This window comes from Gracilinanus agilis, chromosome 4, assembly GCF_016433145.1.
Source record: "Gracilinanus agilis isolate LMUSP501 chromosome 4, AgileGrace, whole genome shotgun sequence".
NCBI lineage: Eukaryota > Metazoa > Chordata > Mammalia > Didelphimorphia > Didelphidae > Gracilinanus > Gracilinanus agilis.
This window is the reverse complement of record NC_058133.1, coordinates 355,852,817-355,873,357: the sequence shown is the minus strand read 5'-3', so window position 1 is coordinate 355,873,357 and position 20,541 is coordinate 355,852,817. Positions and strand designations below refer to the sequence as shown.

General features: G+C 34.6%; 1 protein-coding gene across 1 annotated transcript in view; it reads left to right on the top strand.

Annotated features, from left to right (window-relative positions):
• ATG5 (autophagy related 5) overlaps nucleotides 1-20,541 on the top strand; it is a 145,510-nt gene that overhangs the window by 12,340 nt on the left and 112,629 nt on the right. Inside the window, exon 3 of the mRNA XM_044676643.1 lies at nucleotides 16,828-16,906. Within this exon, the coding sequence (XP_044532578.1) occupies nucleotides 16,828-16,906 (79 nt within the window). The remainder of the gene's footprint in view (nucleotides 1-16,827; nucleotides 16,907-20,541) is intronic.

Below are 20,541 nucleotides of genomic sequence, written 5' to 3'. Positions count from 1 at the left end.
GTCTCCATTACTGTTTAATCCTCTCTGAAAATTACCTGTGAAATTCTTTTTTTAAGTAAGCTAATTATGAAATTATTAGGTTTTTAAGAGACAGGCACATCTAGCTTTATTTTTTTTTTATCTCTTTGGTTAGCCATGAATAGGACAGTGGTTATCATCATTTTACATGTAAACATCTTCAAAGTTAACCATTTTCTTATAGCAAAAAAAAAATAGTTTTATAAATTTTAAGTATTTTTTCCCTTAGGTTTTTTCCCCTCCAGTTACCAGTGATTTGAATTTAATTTAGCCGAGTTGTGCAAAGGGTTACCCTTCATCTTAAGAATTTAGGAACTTAGCTAAGAATTTCCCTTCAGATAAGTAATGTTCCCCAAATCCTTCTCAAAAACTCCAAGGAATGGTTACCGTATTGACATATGACTCCCACTTCTCTTTCTCCTCTGTACTTGAGAGATTTCCTTTTAAGAGACAAGTTTGCTAAAGTACAATATAAATTAAAATATTTCTCTTTAGGCTAAATTTTAACCTAAGAAATTTTTTAATGTTTTTTAAGATCTAAAAAAAAGCTTTTAGGTTACACATTGTAATCAATGTTGGAGAGGGTGGTATCCACCAGTCAAGTAGTCACTATTAGGATTAAAGTATTACTATGAAGGAAATGACCCCAGAATGATGAATAGAAAGGGTGTTGAGGGAATAGAGGGGATGAGGGTAAGTAATGGAGAGGTAAGGACAGTTACTTCATATTTACTGTCATTCAGTTCAGTGCTTTGTGAACTTGTTAGGAAAGAGAATTTGTTATGGGAATGAAGCAGTGTTTATGGGGAAAAGAGATTCCTAGTTCCTCTCCCATTCCCCCTCCCTCTTTTTTCAAATGAGGCTACATAAAAGTAAATATTTTCAAACTGAGATTATTGATAATCATATTAACACTAGTCTTCATTTAAGGATAGTCAAAAATACAAATCTGCCCTTTACAGGAGAGATAGAACTTAAAAGATCATTTTGAATTAATTTGGTTTTTTAGTTTTAAAATCATTTTTTTACCAAGTTTGCATGTTTTATTTAAAGAAAATTTCTCTCTTCCTTTTTTCTTTATCATCTCTTACTCCATTTTCTTTACCCTTTCCTTAGTAACTTTTCTTGACAAAGCTTTTTTGAATAGGACTAAACACTAGCAACCCTTTAAAAAATGTAAAAGGAGTGTAAGTTCTAGGCATTTTACATCTTTTAGATTTGTCCACAATGGTCTATTGTTTTGTTACTCAGTCTTTGTTATTGCTTTCACTAAGATCAACATCAAAATTAAAAAAATATCTGTTCCACAAAATACATTTTTGATAATTTATAGTTATATAGAATCTTAGTACAGTGCCATGAACACACTGAATATTTGGAACATTTTTCGTTCTATTATTTGTTTCCAAGGAATAAAAGTTATGTGTAATGTGATCATTGTCTTTTACTATTTGAAATGTTGTTATGGGGCAGAGAGATTAAACTTGTTTGTGACCCTGGAAGACAATAATTATAGGGAAACAGATTTTGGCTTTTTATGGGGAAAAACTCCCTAATGTTTTAGGATGCAGCCCCTGGACTTATGTCTAGGGGGTGAGATTAGGTGTAAGATTACAGCTCAAGTAAGTTCCCCAGGTTTGGGAGTTGGTTTTTTTTTTAATTGAAAGTTTTTATTTAATTAATTAATTTAGAATATTTTTCCATGGTTACATGATTCATGCTCTTAAACACCTCCCAACCCCCTGTAGCCAACACGCAGTTCCACTGGGTTGTACATGTATCATTGATCAAGACCTATTCCATATTATTGATAATTGCACTAGAGTGATCATTTAAAGTCTACATCCCCAATCATATCCCCATTGAACCACATGTTCAAGCAGTTGTTTTTCCTCTATGTTTCTACTCCCACAGTTCTTCCTCTGAACGTGGATAGTGTTCTTTCTCGTAAGTCCCACAGAATTGTCCTGGGTCATTGCATTGCTACTAGTAGAGAAGTCCATTATGTTCGATTGTACCACAATGTATCAGTCTCTGTATACAAGGTTCTCCTGGTTCTTCTCCTTTCACTCTGCATCAGTTCCTGGAGGTCATTCCAGTTCACATGGAATTCCTTCAGTTCATTATTCCTTTGAGCACAATAATATTCCATCACCAACAGATACCACAATTTGTTTAGCCATTCTCCAGTTGAAGGACTTTCCCTCATTTTCCATTTTTTTGCCACCACAAAGAGTGTGGCTATAAATATTTTTGTACAAAATATTTAGCATGGCTGGGTCACAGGGCAGACAGTCTTTTAAAGCCCTTTAGGCATAGTTCCAAATTGCCATCCAGAATGGTTGGATCAATTCACAGCTCCACCAGCAATGCATTAATGTCAGGTTTGGGAGTTTTTAAACTGGCCAGTAACTTGGGAAAATTTAATCTATAGGTGTCTCTTTGTGCTGACCATATTGACTACTTCAGTGATTACTGGGGAAATAATAAATTGTGTTTCCCGGTTGTTAGACTTTGTTTGCTTTTAATTTTTTTTTTATTGGTTAACCAGCAGAGGGTGCTCCAGTATCACATTTTATTAAGCTATATTCATAGGCTAGGAATGACATCACGTTAAAAAAATACATGTTATATATATATATATATCCCCTCTTATTCATTAGTTTGTAGTTAATAAATATTTGTCAGTTATTTATATTTACTTCTGAGAAGCAATCCTTAATTAAAAAATAACCTTGACAAAGAAGCAAAAATTTCATAAAGGATCTCTTTGCTGTTATTTTAAAATATATGCTTCCAAGGGTAGCTAGGTGGTCCAGTGGGTAGATAGCCAGGCTTGGAGACAGAAGATCCTGAGTTTAAATATGCCCTCAGAGACTTTCTACCTATGTGATTCTGGGCAAATCATTTAACCCCATTTCCTAGCCTTTACTGCCTTCGAACCAATGCTCGGTATCAATCTAAGACAGGAGATCAGAGTTTTTAAAAAAATGCTTCTAGCAGAGAATGGATTTTTCATCTCATTCATCTCAAAATGGTGAGCATAATGGAATGATTGGAAAATAGTTTTACTTATGTCAAAAAAAATCTTAGCCACTATGTATTATAGCATTCAAAGTTGAAATACAAAATCTTTAATTCCTTAAGTATAATGACAGAATAATAGCTAGAATTTATGTAGTGCTTTGAGATTTGCAAAGGTCTTTAAAAGTATCTCATTTTATCTTCATAACAACTCTGGGAGGTAGGTGCTATTATTTATCTCTATTTTACAGTGGAAGAAACTGAGACTAATAGAGACATAAGTTACTTGCTCAGGGCCATAGCTAGTAAGTGTCTTAGAGCAATTTTAAACTCAAGTCTTCCTTACTCCAAGTCCTGAGCTCTTTCCACTGTACCACCTAAATCTCTGGAAACTTTATAAGTTAATCTTTTTAGGCTGTAATAATTATGTACTGTAACATTAGTTTTAAAATATGTTTTTGTTGTACCTCCTTTTGCCAAGGTGTGGTACTAGGAAGTTGGAACATTACATATATTGTCAGACTGAATTGATGTTGGTTAGTTTTGCTGCATTTTTTTTTATTTAAGGAGTAGAGAGTGTTGTAAAAAAACATATCAATAAAAATTTTAAAACATATTTTAAAGATTGTTTCCTAACTGTAACCTTTTAGACTGGAAATAATTTCTTGGTATTCGAGCTGGCAGGACAAGAGTTATTTTAATAATCAAATATGTAAATTACTTAAAACTATATATATGAAAAGCCAGGTGTTCAAAACATACATTTGGATGTGATTATTCAATTCTAAAATAGATTTCTCTGAGGAGCCCCATTAAATACCTTAAATTTAATACCCATTAAAGACCAGCCTCATATTCAATCACATTACGATTTAGTTTATTAAAAAATGAATATTTTGTATAATTTTTTTATTTCTTAGAATAAAAATGAAAGTTGTTTGAAGTATGATCTTCAAAATGATAAGAAACAAGCTAGTTTTCCCCCTTAGTTATTGGAGGAATGATTATAATAATGTCATATTCCAAAAAACAGCATTATATAAACAATATAGCATTTTCTGTTTTTTCAACATTTATTTTATTTTTCATCTATGTATTTTCATCTGTGTAAATTTAGGTTACATATTGACTCTACATGGTTCTTTTATACATTATTTCCAAAAGTCTGTTGTGGTAGAAACCCTAATACTTAGGGTAAATGGCTTTAATTGGCTCATGATTTATTGTTCTTTTCATTGCTGAATGAGTCAGCTATTGAAATATTACATTATGTTACATGTAAATAGTGACTTTCTCCCCAGAAATGTGTATTGAGTATCTAATTTAAGTAGGACACTGTTTTAGACAGTGAGGATATATCCAGGCATATCATTCATTTAAATTCAGCAATTAAGCATGTGATAGGCCCTAGGGTAGATGTGGATTTTAGATAAGGCACATTCCTACTCTTATGGAATGTGCCATGTAGTAGGTATAAAATACTGTGAACTGAGAGAATGGAATGGATATGAGAGATATTGTGATAGAATTGACAAAATATTCAAGTATTTGGATATTGGAGTAAAGGAATGAGTGAAAAGGCAAGGATGACTCATAGGTGGTGAACCCAGGGCACTGAATGAATTATTGCTCCCTTGGCAAAGTATTGAAATTATTAAGAAGGGTGGGCTTAAGAGGAGAAATAATAAAAAAAAAATTTGACATATTTAGTTTCGGATGCATCTAGGAGATGTCCAGCAAGCATTTGCAACCATTTGACATTGCAGGCTTGGATTTTGAAAGAGATGTGTAATAAGTTCTACACATTACTTTCAGTCAGTCAATAAAAATGTTTATTAGGTGCCTACTATGTGCTAGGCATTATGCTAAGCATTACAAATACAAAAAGAGGCAATATAAGAGGTAAAGGGATTTCAAAAAGATATTCCCTGCCTTTAAGGAGCTCACAGTCTCATGAGGAGACAAGCAAACAAATATGTACAAATAAGCCACATTGAGGCAGCTAGATGGCACAGTAGACAGCCAGGCCTGGACATAGGAGTTCCTGGGTTCAAATATGGCCTCAAACACTTCTAGCAGTGAGACCACGGGCAAGTCACTTAATCCCAATTACCTAACCCTTAGCATTCTTCTGCCTTGTAATTGATACTTAGTATTAATTCCAAATAAAAAGTACTGGTTAAAGTTTGGAATTGCCCTTTAGGTAAATCACTTTAGTGAATGAATAGAGGATGGATTGGAGTGGGGAGAAACTGCAGGCAGGCTCACTCACCAGTAATATTTGTTATTGGATAGGAATTTCTTTGATTTTGCTTGTCTCTCTAGCTTTAGTTTCTGAACTGGAGCTTTGTGCTAAGATCAGGCTCTGCCTCAAGCTGTACTTCTTTTTTTTTTTTTTTTGGCATAGATAAAATGTTTATTCACATGTGGCTATATATATATATGTACATATATATATATTTTAAACCATTTATTAATATTCATTTTTAACATGGTTACATGATTCATGCTCCTACTTTCCCCTTCACCCCCCCACTCTCCCCCCACCCATGGCCGATGCACATTTCCACTGGTTTTAACATGTCATTGATCAAGACCTATTTCCAAATTGTTGTTAGTTGCATTGGTGTGGTAGTTTCGAGTCTACATCCCCAATCATGTCCTCCTCAACCCATGCTTTCAAGCAGTTGTTTTTCTTATGTTTCCTCTCCTGCAGTCCTTCCTCTGAATGTGGGTAGTTTTCTTTACCATAATTCCCTCAGAATTGTCCTGGGTCATTGTATTGCTGCTGGTACAGAAGTCCATTACATTCGGTTTTACCACAGTATATCAGTCTCTGTGTACAATGTTCTTCTGACTCTGCTCCTTTCACTCTGCATCAATTCCTGGAGGTCTTTCCAGTTCACATGGAATTCCTCCAGTTTATTATTCCTTTGAGCACAATAGTATTCCATCACCAGCATATACCACAATTTGTTCAGCCATTCCCCAATTGAAGGACATAGCCTCATTTTCCAGTTTTTTGCCACCACAAAAAGCACAGCTATAAATATTTTCGTACAAGTCTGTTTATCTATGATCTCTTTGGGGTACAAACCCAACAATGGTATGGGTGGATCAAAGGGCAGGCTCAAGCTGTACTTCTGAGTGGAGTGGTTGGCAACATGACTTCCTCTTGTGTTCCCTGGGGTCTTGCCTTTACTTCAGCCTTCCAAGGTTGAGGAAACTCTTGCCCCACTTCCTGCCCTCCATACTTGATATTCAAAGCACTGAATCTTTAGGGTTCTTTCTTTGGCATCTCAGGACAGAGTGCTAAGGATATCAGAGCCCCTGATGCTGGACTATCCTGACCTGAGTGCTACTGGCAGCTCCCTGAAGCTTCCAAGGTCCCCAGTTTGAGACTTTGTGACCACTTTGGGGAGTTTTCAGGGAAGCCTTCTGCTCCTTCCTTGTCTGGACTCAGAAACTTGTAAGCTATATTTGTCCCATCTCTGGTTGTACTGGCACTCACCATACTGGAGGGGTTCTCCTAGGACTTTGTCTGACTTTATGGGAAATTTTAGGGTGTACTATGTCATATTTTAAAATTAAATTTCTTGATTTTTTTTAACTTTTTGGAATTTTGAATTTTTGGATTTTTCTGAAATATGAATGTTGGAGTTAAGTGTTCTGCTTCCTGTTGAGATAGTCCTCTTGGTGGGAAGAATTGAACTGTGTTTTGAAATGGCAAGGGATACTGAGTGATAAAGAGTGGAGGAGGAAGAGCATTACAAACACAGAGGACAGGGCCTTGTTTAAAGGGACAGATTGCCAGTCAGTAGGCATTTATTAAACTAGTCACTCTGTTTAGTACTGGGGATATAAAACAAAAAAGACAATTCTTTTCTCTTACAGAGCTCACAGTTTTATCAGGAGATAATATGTAAGCAACTATGTACAAACAAAATATTTATAGGGTAAGTAGAAGTTTAGTAACAGAAGGAAGGTACTAGTGTTAATGGGAATTGGGAAAGGCTTCTTATGTATGTGTGTATGTATACATATATGTGTGTGTATTATATATATAATTAAGAGAGATTATTTTGAGAATTTAACCTGCAAAAATCTGAAATAATGCTAAGCAACAAAAGAAAGTGAAATGGGCCTGGCACGCCTTAAAGATTTTAGAGCAGCTAAGTATTTAAAAAGATAAAGATATTATTTAATCCTCTTGACTAAAAGTGCTTCTTGAACCCAAACACTGGAATTATATGAACATAACTACAAAACACTTTTCACACAATTAGAACTGGATCTAAATAACTGGAAAAACATTAATTGCTCATGGGTAGGATGAGCTAACATAACATAACATAAAATAAAATATAACATAAAAACCAAAAAAATATAACATAAAAACATTTTAAAAAATAAAATAAAAATAAACAATCTTATTCAAATTAATCTACTTATTCAGTACCATACTTATCAAACTACCAAAAAACTTTTTTATAGAATTAGAAAAAATTATAACAAAGTTCATCTGGAAGAACAAGAGACCAAGAATATCAAGGGAAATAATGAAAAAAACAAGTGAAGGTTGGGGGCCTGGCAGTACCAGATCTTAAACTGTATTGTAAAGCAGTGGTCATCAAAACAATATGCCTAAGAGACAGAAGAGTGGGTCAATGGAATGACTAGGGCTAAATGACCTCAGCAAGCTAGTGTTCAATAAACCCAAAGATCCCAGCTTTTGAGATAAGAACTTGTTATTTGACAAAAACTGCTGGGAAAATTGGAAAACAGTATGAGAAAAATTAAGTTTAGATCAACATTTCACACCCTATACCAAAATAAATTTAAAATGGGTATATGACTTAAATATAAAGAGTGAAATCATAAATAAATTAAGTGAACATAGAATAATTTACCTGTCAGATCTGTGGGAATGGAAGGAATTTAAGACCAAGTAAGAGAGAACATTACACAGTGTAAAATGAATGACTTTGATTATATCAAATTAAAAAGGTTTTATACAGACAAAACCAATGCAACCAAAATTAGAAGGAAAGCAACAAACTGGGAGGACATTTTTATAACAAAATTCTCTGACGAAGGTTTAATTTCCCAAATATATAAGGATATATATTTATCTAATATACAAGTCAGAGTTACCAAAAAATCAAGCCATTCCCCAATTGACAAATGGTCATGGGACATGAATAGGCAGTTTTCACAGAATGAAATAAAAACTATCAATAAGCACATGTGAAAAAGTGTTCTAAATCCCTCCTGATTAGAGAAATGCAAATTAAAACAACTCTGAAGTACCACCTTACACCTAGCAGACTGGCCAATATGGCAGCAAAGGAAATTGATAAATGCTGGAGGAGATGTGGCAAAATTGGGACTCTGGTAGAGTTGTGAATTGGTCCAACCATTGTGGAGGGCAATTTAGAACTATGCCTAAAGGGCTTTAAAAGAATGCTTGCCCTTTGATCCAGTCATACCACTGCTGGGTTTATACCCCAAAGAGATAATAAGGAAAAAGACTTGTAAAAAATATTTATAGCTATACCCTTTGTGGTGGCAAAAAATTGGAAAACGAGGGGGTGTCCATCAATTGGGGAATGGCTGAACAAATTGTGGCATATGTTGATGATGGAATATTATTGTTCTGAAAGGAATAATAAACTGGAGGAATTTCATGTGAACTGGAAAGACCTCCAGGAATTGATGCAGAGTGAAAGGAGAACATTGTACACAGAGACTGGTACATTATGGCACAGGTAAATCTAATAGACTTTTCTATCAGCAGCAATGCAATGACCCAGGACAATCCAGAGGAACTTATGAGAAACACATCCACAGAAAACTGTGGGAACAGAAATGCAGAAGAAAAACATGATTGATCATGTGGTTTGATAGGGATGTGATTAGGATTTTAATGTTAAAAGCACTCTACCACAAATATTAATAACATGGAAATAGGTTTTGAACAACGATACATGTATAACCCAGTGGAATTGCTTGTCCGATCCAGGAAGGGGGAGGAAAGAGGGAAGGAGAGGGGGGAATCATGAATCCTGGAACCATGGGAAAATATTCTAAATTTAAAAAAAAACTATTACTCAAAGATGGTTATATGCTTTGCAGTTGCCAAATAGCATTTGGTCCTTTATGAAGTGCTAGCACAGAATCCCTTGTAATCTTTCTGTTCAGTTGTCAAGTCCCCTTACCATCTCTTGCTTGAGAGCTCCTGAAGCTCCTGTTTCTGTTGCCACCGAGTTTCATCCACAAAGGCTTCTAGTTAATCTCCACCCCTTACCCTCTTCTCCCACAATGTCACAGATCTCTTTTTCCAACTTCCTAAATTGTCTTGGTCTGGAAAAATGTCTCACCCTGACTTTTTGTTGTCTCTAGCACCCCAGAATTTGATTTGTGTAATTATTTTAAAGTTATTTGGAGGGGAATGTTGAAGAGAGCAAAGCTAAGTGCTTTCTCCATTCTGCCATCTTGACTCCACCTCCAGAAACCATCTTCTCCTTTCTCAAAAATACCTTAAAATGTTCAGAATTACTTGGTTCCAGAATAGCAATATAATAGCATATAGGTTCAACTTTACATTGCTTACTTTTAAGGATATGAAGAGGATTTTTTTTTGGTAATATTGTTAGGCAACTCATGATAACAGTGACTTTATTTTGAATTAAAATCCTTACTTTCTGTCTTAGTTAACAACTTAAAACAAGACAAAAGGGCAAGAACTAGGCAAATGGGGTTAAGTGACTTGCATAGGGTCACATAGCTAGGAAGTGTCTTAAGGCTAGATTAGAACACAGATATTCCCAATTCCAGGCCTGGCACTTTATCCACTAAGTCACCTAACTGCCTTGATGATGGCATTATGAAAATTCTCTCTAGAGGAAGTATCTACAATAGAAATTTGAAGTCCTGTAAAGAGGAAGTGTGGGGTAGTAGAGCAGTAGATTTGGAATCAGAATAGTGATAGAATGGTAGATAATCTTCAGTAAGTACTTACTATGTGCCAGGCACTATACTAAGCTCTCAGAATACAAATACAAGCAGAAAAAAGACAGTCCCTGACCTCAAGAAGCTTAAATTCTTTTTTAAAAAATTTAATTAATTAGTTTAGAATATTTTTCCATGGCTACATGATTCATGTTCTTTCTCTCCCCTCCTCCCACCCCCCCACCCCCTCCTGTAGCCAGCTGGGTTTTACATGTGTCATTGATCAAGACCTATTTCCATATTATTAATATTTGCATTAGGGGGATCACTTAGAGTCTATATCCCCAAACATATCCCCTTCAACCCATGTGATCAAGCAATTGTTTTTCTTCTGTGTTTCTACAAGGAGCTTAAATTCTAATGGAGGATGAGCACATTTAACAGAGCTGAAAAAGAGAGTAGGAACAGGTACAGAAATATTATGAAGAGTTATGGACTGAGCTGGCTTTGAAGTGTGCATGACTGCTCTGAGTCAAAATTCCTCAAATTCAAGCTCCAGGGAAGAACTTACCAATTGAATACATCTGGGGTTGAGTCTTACCTCTGCTGCTTGTTACCTATTTTGGTCCATTCATTTAATCTTTTTTGTATATTAGCTTTCTCATCTGTACAGTGAGAGGGTTGGGATAGATTAGAGGTACTAAGCCTGAGGTCTGTGAACTTTTAAAATAATATTTTGATAATTATATTTTAATGTAACTTGTTTCCTTTTTAAGCCTACATACTTTATTTAATGACATTCTGAGAAAAATTCCATAGTACTAGCCAAAAGGGTCAAATACATCAAAAAAAGTTAGGAACCTGGGGCTGGATGATATTTAAGGTTCCTTCTTGACCTAAAAAAATACTAGCAGCTTTTTATAATCGAATTGTGTTGAAAAATAAATTCAGTGTATTAGCCTAATGTCTTACCATTTTTCTTGGAAATTCATAGAATTGCTTGGTCAATTTGTGAAATACAGAGAAAATACAACATTCAAAAATGATTTAAAATTTGTTAACAGTTATTATACTCATTACAGTCTAAACTTCTATATTTTGCCTATAGAATTATGCAACAGTCTTAAAAATTATTCATCTTTTTAAATTTTATCAACTTTGCTTCACAGTAGATTCCTCCCCCATCCCACCCAGAGAACTATCCTTTTTTTAACAAGATTAAAAAATATAGTTTGGCAAAACTAACCAACAAATCAGCCAGTATATACATTGTTCTAAATCCATATTTTTCCATTTTTGCAAAACAGAATGAAAGATGTAAACTCATACCCTCCTTTGGGACAAGCTTAGTAGTTAAAATTACACGTAGAACTCAATTTCAATTTTGTTGTTTAGTTCAGTTTAGATTTGGTTGTTAAAACTTTCCATTTATACTGTTGTGTTAATTTTATATATTGTTTTCCTGATCTCATGCTTTTCTGTATTGTTTATATTCATCATTTCTTATAGCATAGTAGTATTCCATAACTTTCATATACTCTTTCCCCAAAATGATGATCATGTACTTAAGTTTACAGTTTTTAGCTACTCTGTATGGGACCTATAGTGTGGGATCTTTCTGTTTTCAACCTTTTTGAATCAAAAGTTATGAGCATTTTAGCTACTTTAATAGAATAATTACGAAAGACATTCCAGAGTGTTTGAACCAGTTCATCACACCAATAGAATATTAATGGGCTTATCCTTCCTCAACTCTTCCAACATTGATTATTCCCATTTTCTGTCATGTTTGCCAATTTTATGGTATGAGGTAAAGACTCAGCGTTGTTTTGATTGTAATATCTCATTATTAGTGATTTGGAACTATCTTTCATTTGATCATTAAGAGTTTGCAATTCTTTTAGAACTCTTCAAAACTTTTTACATCATTATCATCATCATCATAACTAAAGGTTATATTGTACTTGCTGTGTTCCAGGCACTGTGCTAAGTGCTTTACAATTATTATCTTATTTGATCCTCACAACGAAGGGGTCTACCTAATATTCCAAGAGCCTTTTTTTAGATTCAACATTATAGGATATCATGGGAGCATGTTGGCTATCTTTCTTTTATCTTTCACTTTTGCTACAGGACCAGCCTACATCCTTTTCTGGTCCTTCATCTCTTTGATGTTATCATTTATGTCACTGTTCTTGCAAAATTCTACACTGGTAATATATGAAAACCAACCCATACTCATTTTGTGTTTCTCCCATGCCTTTTGGGTGACCCACAACTTTACTTTTTCTCAGATTATCGTATTTCATAAGTCAGAGTCATGTGGCCATCACTAGAACATTAAAATGATAGGCCTTTGCACAGGGTTTCTAATGACCACAAACTTCATCCTGAAATAGTATGCCAAATGCAGTCCAGCCTTTTCTTCTCTTCCTACTTAACTCTGAGTCTAGTACATTGTCTAACATACAATTTCTTTCTGAGATGAAGTATTAATCAACATATTCATGGATCCATTCAATTTCAAGTCTCAATAATCATAGTCTAGATCAGATATTTCAGATATGCTGCCAGTGGACTATATGTGGCTCACAATATTCTTATTATTGAGTGTATTTCTGAACCAAATTAAACTGTAATTGGGAAATATTTAACAAAATATATAAAAATACAATAAGACATAAATAATATTAATATGTGGGTTTCTAAGTCAGTATTTGGGCTTCAAGGATCATTATATATGGTTTAATGCAGTGTTTCTATTTGAGTTTGACACCGATCCACACAGTTGGTATTCTCCATTCACTTTTGCCCCCTCTTTGTAAATAGTTAGGCCAAAATGTTTTATTATAGGTCTTTTTTTGTGTGTGTTCTGGGTCTTGGTGCAATTCACAAACGGGCTGGTGTTACATAAAAAACAAGTCTATATGATCATTAATGCCTCCATTGATTCCTCTGATGCTTACTTGTGTCTTGGAGACAGGCTTGAGTTCTTGAAGACTATGGTAACAGAGGACAAGCTCTGGTAGGTCCTAAGAAGCTAGAAAGGCTTTAAGTGTGTTTCAGTGGAACTTAGCTAGAACAATTCTTGGAAAAACTCAGATCTTTGGCTGCCAGATAATGATTTTTTAGCCATACTATCATAGGAAGACTAAACAACTAAGACATAAGGGAGTTTCAGTCTAAGTAATGTGGAAGGGAATGCCAATACCAATGAAATCCCAAATTTTGAAGTATCTCAATTATTCTTGTCACTGAGCTTTTAAAAAATATTCTTAGATAATTAGCCACTACTATATTGAATGAATGACTAAACATTCATGTTTACTATGTGTCAGACCCTGTACTAATGACTAAAATTCAAATACAAAATATGAGACAGGAACTTCTAGAAGCTTATATGCTAATAGTGGAAGACAATATAAATAAAGGAAATGATGGCCAGAGAGGGGCATTTTGGCCCAGGAAATCACAGGGATTATGGATTGAGCTTACATAAAGTAATCACTTGACATGCTTTTTTTTCAGAAGCAATAGTAGTGTAGCTTTCATTGTAGTTCTAGAGCATGAGATAATACAGTTCCCAGAACACTGGGTAGCATACCTTTGTGATGGCATGGAAAGAAGATGCTTGTGAAACATGATTATTTGGTTGGGGCTGACCTAGAATGATGAACTGCAACAAGCATGGCCCCAGGGTAAGAGCCAGCAGTCTTTTCTGGATTGTTGAGCATGCAGCAGTGGTAACAGGCAGAAAGGTTGGTTTAAGCTGCAATTTTTAAAAAGCTACATAGATACTTTTAAAACCATCTTAAGTTAAATTTAAATGTGAATTTTCTACTTGTCAGTATAGAGGCATGGATAGAGAGCTTTCCTCCAGGTCTAGTAGATATGGTTTTAAGTGTTTCCTCTAACAAATAATGGCAGGATTTCCCTAGGCATAGTACTTAAACTCTTGTTGCTATAGGCAATTCTCTTAAGACTAGTTGAGAAGTTTCCTCACTCAGAGTTCTCTATAAACCATGAAACAACAGATCTCATTGCTATATCTCATCACCTGCCCTATTCCCAGTCCAAGCACACTGTCCATGGCCCTATCCATATGTTGTTGTTAGTTTTCTTCCTTCATTGCTAAGCCACAAAATTTTCACATAAAGCTCTTATTTTATTTGAAACTTGTCCAAACTTGATTTTTTAAAGTTTAATAATTAAAAATTTAGTTTCTTGACTTCTTAATATTTGACTTTTTCTGATCTAGATCTTGAAGACTTTGTTTTAAAAAGTATTCAGAGAGAAAGCTTATTAATAAACATGCTTTAATTCAAATTATGTAATTTGGTCTGATGTTAGAAAAAACATTTTTACCGATAACATGACAGACATAATAATAGTACATAGTTTATTATTACTAAGCATTTCATGGAATCACATTTTTAACTGGTATCATTAATTTGATATAATGTGTTCTCTTAGACTTTGATGAATTCAGAGGAAACAGCAATGTATTTATTAGTCACACACATATACGTACTTTAGAATTTATTGTCTACTCGGATATAATGGTGCATATCTATAATCCCACTCTGGCTGGAGAGCAAGGTGAACTTGGTGAAACATTTTGAGTTCCAGAGGTCAGAGCTGCAGTTGGGTATCTTCACTAAGTTAGGCATCAATATATGAGGAGCTGTTTGGAGCAGGTTGCCGCCAAACTAAGTTGCCTAAGGAGGGCTGGACTAATCCAGGTCCGAACTAGAGCAGGTCAAAGTTTCTATGCCATTTAGTAGTGTAATCAGGCTTTGAGAGGCTGCTGCATTTCCAACTTGTGAGATAAAGAGACTTAGTCTCCAAAAATCAAGCAAGCAAAAAGCAAAGTTCATTGTACAAAACCTGATTCTAGTTATCTGCTAGGGAAAAGGAAAATTAAGGAATTGTGGAATTTCAAAGTTTACTGTTGAGTAGGATTTTATTTCAAGAAAAAGTAATATCTATAATTCATTTGACAAATGCCCACCAAAGTCCCTCAGTATTTCATTGTGGTTGGGAAATGACTCTTAAGTTTCTCAAAGGCTATGCCAAGTAGAAGTCAGGACTTGATACACTCTTTGGCTGCAGTCAAAAGAACCATAAGATATCTGAGTTCCCAAAGGCTCAATACTAGGTTGGTTTTTTGTTTTTTTTTTGTTCACAAGGATCTGCTTTGTTTGAGGGAGTCTCCTGGCTGATGATACTATAAAATAGTTAGTAACTATTGTATTTAATGAATTGATAAAAAAAATCATTAATAGGTCCTTAAAATCATGTATTTTGTACCTGTCAAGTATTGTGGAAATACAAATACAACGAATGTAACAAATCTCTAATTGAAATAAGTTCTATTGTGACTATGTCAAGTTTGCTCAAAACTGACTTCTCCTTCCCCAGTTAAGCCAGTTAAGATGCTTATTAAAATTTGTGAGTATTTATTTTTAATAGCATATTTTATAAATTCAAATGTGTGTGTTTTTGGACATCTGGGCACATATCTTTGAAAATATTCAAGGAAGATAAATATTTAAAGCTTTTTGATTTTGTTGAACTACTAATAGGTACAGAATTTCCAGGTCAAGTACAGAACTATTGTACTTTGAGGAAAGTCATCAGTGAAAATACATTTTCACATTATATTTCAGAAGTTTATGATTTACTTGGTCATAGAAATTGTTTGACAAGAGTAGTTGATTACATAAGGGAATGTACAGTTTATAGGTCACAAGAGGTCCACTACTTCAAAATGATAATCTAGAAGTGAGAAGGGGAGAATAATTTAGAGAATGAATTAGTAAAATCTGAAAGCAGACAGTGAGACACATTAATTTTCTGCATTTCCTGTTGCCTTCCCCCACTCCCAATACTGCCCACTTTCTTCTCTGTCATCTTATTAAATCTGTAGTGAAAATGATTTTTATGTATCTTAAATAGTAATTACATGATCTTTGATAAATGGCAACTTTTGCCTGATTGTATAGAAAAGAAATGAAACATAAGCAGTATTAACTGTTATTTGAATCCTATTCATATTAAATACTGGATCATATCGCAAAGAATGAAATAGCATCTTTCTTAGCTTTTAAGCTTTAAAAAAGTATTAGAATAATTTGCTTCAAGATACCATGCCTCTAAGAACCAAGCTACCTTTGCAATGCACTAAACATTCACTTAATCCCTTTCTTTATCCTCCTTGAATAAATTCATTCAGGTTTGTTGAATTAAAGCATTCCACTGCACCGTTGTATTACTTAGGGCTTGAAAATGACTGGTTTTCCTCATTGAAATCTACAAGACTTTTATTAAACTTTGGTTCTAATCAAATTTATGAACTTTTAATTTTATTATTAAATATTCAGATGAGTTTTTGATTTGCTAAAACCCAGTGATATTAATATTTGTCACTAATTTAAAGTCAGATATTTATTAAAATTGTGTGTGTATATATATATGTAAGAACATAGGGATAGTAATTGTATACCTTAAGATTATAGTCATTATAGCATATTTAATAAAGATATACATGGAGTTCAAACAGCTTTATGAAAGATATCTTGAGTATAATCCATTCATTATACGTACTGAAGCTTTAGAGGGAAATCAAGTGGTTCAAGAAAAACCACCTGATGACTTAAAATTGTACTATGTTACCTCGGGCATGTAAACGAAATAAAATTTTGCCTTCATGTGATTTGTGACTGGACTTCTCTAAATTTTTTATGTATAATCATGTGCTGGAAATTTATTTTTATTTGTTGCTATAACTGTAAATATTCACATTTACCTTAAAATGACTTCTTTCACTTTTAGGCATTATCCAATTGGTTTACTGTTTGATCTTCTTGCATCAAATACAGCTCTTCCTTGGAACATCACAGTACATTTTAAGGTACAGTTTCAATAGCATTTCCCATTTTTTATTCCATGTAAGTGAGTGAATATTAGAAATGAAATTTAAAAGTAAAATTACTCACTTTTCATCCTTCTGACATTTGGTGGGTCTTGTTACTCTCTTCTGAGCTCTTGGCAAAGATGTTTTAAGATTTATGATGTGCTTTAATAGAATTAGGAAGAAAGATATTTGTGTTTAGAAATGCTCTCTTTTGAAAGCTTTTTAGAAAAGTGTTTTCTTCTTGAAACTTAAAAAAAAAAAAAAAAGATTGAGTTTTTGGGTGCCAAACTTTTGCCACCTAACTTTCATTAAGGTGGTGGAGATTATTTTTTTCTGGAAGAATTACACCTCTCATTTGCCCATTCAAGGGAGAATCTATGACTGTCATTCTATTCCTTTCCTCCTTTCTCTCTATCACATTATAATCTTTTTTGTAGGTAAGTGGACTACTCTGTTGCACTCTTAAAAAAGAGATGTCAGCTAACATGCAGGGGAACATGTGGTTAGGCAGCAGCCTGGTGGGTAAGTTTAGGAAGTGGTTGGAAGAGGGTAGTGTTAAAACATCTCATATTTATGAATATTCTAATAATTTTCAAGGGAATAAATTTTTTTTTGTATAAAATTTCTACACGTTATTCAGGAAATTCAGTGTTATAAAAAAAAACAACAAAGTAGCTAAATGAAGTTTTCTTTCTCATAGAGTTCAGTCATTGGGGGAACAGTCCTTATCACCTTAAGGAAAAATCAGACATTTTGATACCAGGCTAGTCTTTGATCTAGAGAGGGCCTACACTGCATTAGTATAGAAACTGAATTCTCAGTTACACCCTTAAAAAGTCATAAACAAACTTTCAGGTCTGCATTTGGGCACAAACACAGTCGAGGTGTTCATGCCCTGTTGGTAGCTTTTGTAACTTGGAATTTCATTTTTATTAAGCCTAGATCATAAGAACATAGACAACAGTTTTTGGCTGTGACATTCTTACAATATTGGATAAGAATACTTACGGATAATTTGAGAAGTAAAGTTAGATACTCTTTATTGTTTGGTAATATACAGAATATCATCACTGCCTGCTGATATTTGGAAGAATATTGCTGCTACTGTATATAGAAAATAGTACTACTATATAGTCATCATTAATTTTTTTTTCTCCACTGTGTTTATGTGTAGCTGATTTTATTGTTTGTGTCCCCGTAGCTAACATAAGAATTGAACGCTAGGTTTGGCCTATTGTATTCTCCCTTCCCCAACAACAACAAAAACGTATTGTTTTAAGGGACCAAAAGCCCTTGGTTTTCACTGTGCACCCTGGGACAGAAAGAGTTGCTTGTTGCCCAGTTCAAAAAAATCATTGGTTTTTATTAATACAGCAGGAGGGAGGGCTGATTTGGTAGGCCCCAAAAATGAGCCTTGGAGAAGCAGAGTGGAGGAGAAAGCTTTTCTAGTGGGGGCCCAGGACGCCAGGCCTCCTCTTTGTCCAGCCCTGTCACTTTGAAGTTACTCAAAACAATTTTCAAAATTTTAGTCAGTTGAAATGAAAATTTTGAGACCTCTGAAATATTAACTTCCATATCTCAATTGCTTTCTTATATTGTAGTACTTGTACATTTTTAGGTGTGATGGCCATATGTGTGTGTGTGTGTGTGTGTGTGTGTGTGTGTGTGTGTACACACATACATATATAAACAACTATATATATATTTTAAAACTCTTACCTTCCATCTTAGAATCAATGGTATTGATTCTGTAATGAAGTAATTTAGGGAATAGAATAGAAATTTATCACGAGTAAGAAATACCTAGGGATAGGAGCTTGGCTGTCAGCTTTGAACATTCTGGATTAGAATGCAGCTGGAAGAGATTTTGTCATTTTGCTGGTGTGAGAGGGGTTTGGAGCAGAGGTCCAGCCAGCAGTGACTCCATGAGCTTGGGATCTTTGGGATTGGAGAAACTTGAAGACAACACCTCTCAAGACAATTCTTAGTAATGGATAGTGTCTGTTTTCTGGTGGACAGCTTGCAGGCATTTTTCCCTACCTGGTATCTCTTGGATTATTGGCTGTGCTATCTTGGTATCCTGAAGCCATCAAGGAAGCAACCTGGACCATTAGTGAGAAATCCCAATACCTAGCTCTCCTCCCTCTAGTCTTCAGTCAAGGCTGTCAGCCTGACTGAAGTTGGGTTGACAGAGAAACTCTCCTAGGACTCCATTTCCTGTCAGTTAGCTAACCCTAGTTATAGAAATACCTCTCCCACTCTCCTTCCCCTTTCTTATACATTAAAACTATTTTGTTTTCCTTCCTGTTTGTTTCCTCTCACCTCAAGGAACCCATAATGTGTGAGTAGTTAATTTTTGTGTTAATTCCTGGTTGGTGACTGAGACTAGTAATCCCAACTGTCCTTCCTTTAGAGAAGGGTTATCAGATTTACTCAGCCCCTGATACCCTATCCTTCTTTGTGAGTTTAACCTGTGAGTGACAGTTGCCCAAAACACCTACTGGTTTCTCTTTATATTTGTATATTCTTTTAAAAGTTCTAAGGCAGAAGAGCAGTAAGGGCTAGGCAATGGGGGTTAAGTGACTTGCTCAGGGTCACACAACTAGACTGTCAGAAGCCAAATTTGAACCCGGGACCTCCTCTCTCTAGGCCTATCTCTCAATGCATTGAGCCACCTATCTGCCTCCTTCATGTATTCTTTATAAGACTTAAATCAATTAAATATAGTTTAAGAAATTGTTTCAAGCCACTTTTCTGGAAAATATATATTCTTAGAGGAAGCAACATTTTTTACTGTAATAATTTTCAGAGATTCATGTTCTCTGGAATTATGCAAATTGGTGATTTCAACTTAAGTTTAGTAAAATACATTTAAATGTATAATGACTATTTTGCAGAAAAAGCAACTTAGCAGTTAAAATGCTAACCTGAGTATCAGTAGCCACAATTTCATTTTCATTCATTTGACTAGAGAAATCACTTCAGGATTTCTTTTCTCAACTTAACATTAAATTTAGAATTATGGTGAAGCCCAGATTCCATTTGAATCTTTTCTGTGCAGTGGTTCTGTTCTGCTCAATAGTAGTGTCTCATGTTCTGAATTCAACTTCTATCTTCTTTATAGCCATGGAACACTTTGTTAATAGTATCCAGGCCTGCATGGTGGTAAACACAAAGGCTCCACTGAATAGTTAGGTTTGTGGCTCCAAGGTTGAGATTAGAAGATGAACTTTCTACTATTTTCTACCCCCTATCATGTAGACCTCTCTCCTCCAAACCTTTGTAAGGCTCAACATAGCCCAGCTTGACTGCCACTTATCACTTTATGTTGGAAATATTTTTAAACTAGGGAGTTTTGTCTCTAGTCCTCACAAAGGATGTTCTCCAGGGTTGTTGATTTCAGTGGACCAAAGTTCTGAGAGAAACTGAAAGAGTTAGGACATAGTTGGAGAGATTATCTGTAGGAAGGAAGGCCCCTCTCATACTGGAAAGAAGGAAAAGAGATAGAATCCAAAATGGCTTTTGTGGTAAAAGAGGGAGAAACACATAAGTTAGAAGACATCAGTTATTTCAGATGTTTTATTATATATTATATAAAAATATATATTGTACATAAAATAAATATATATATT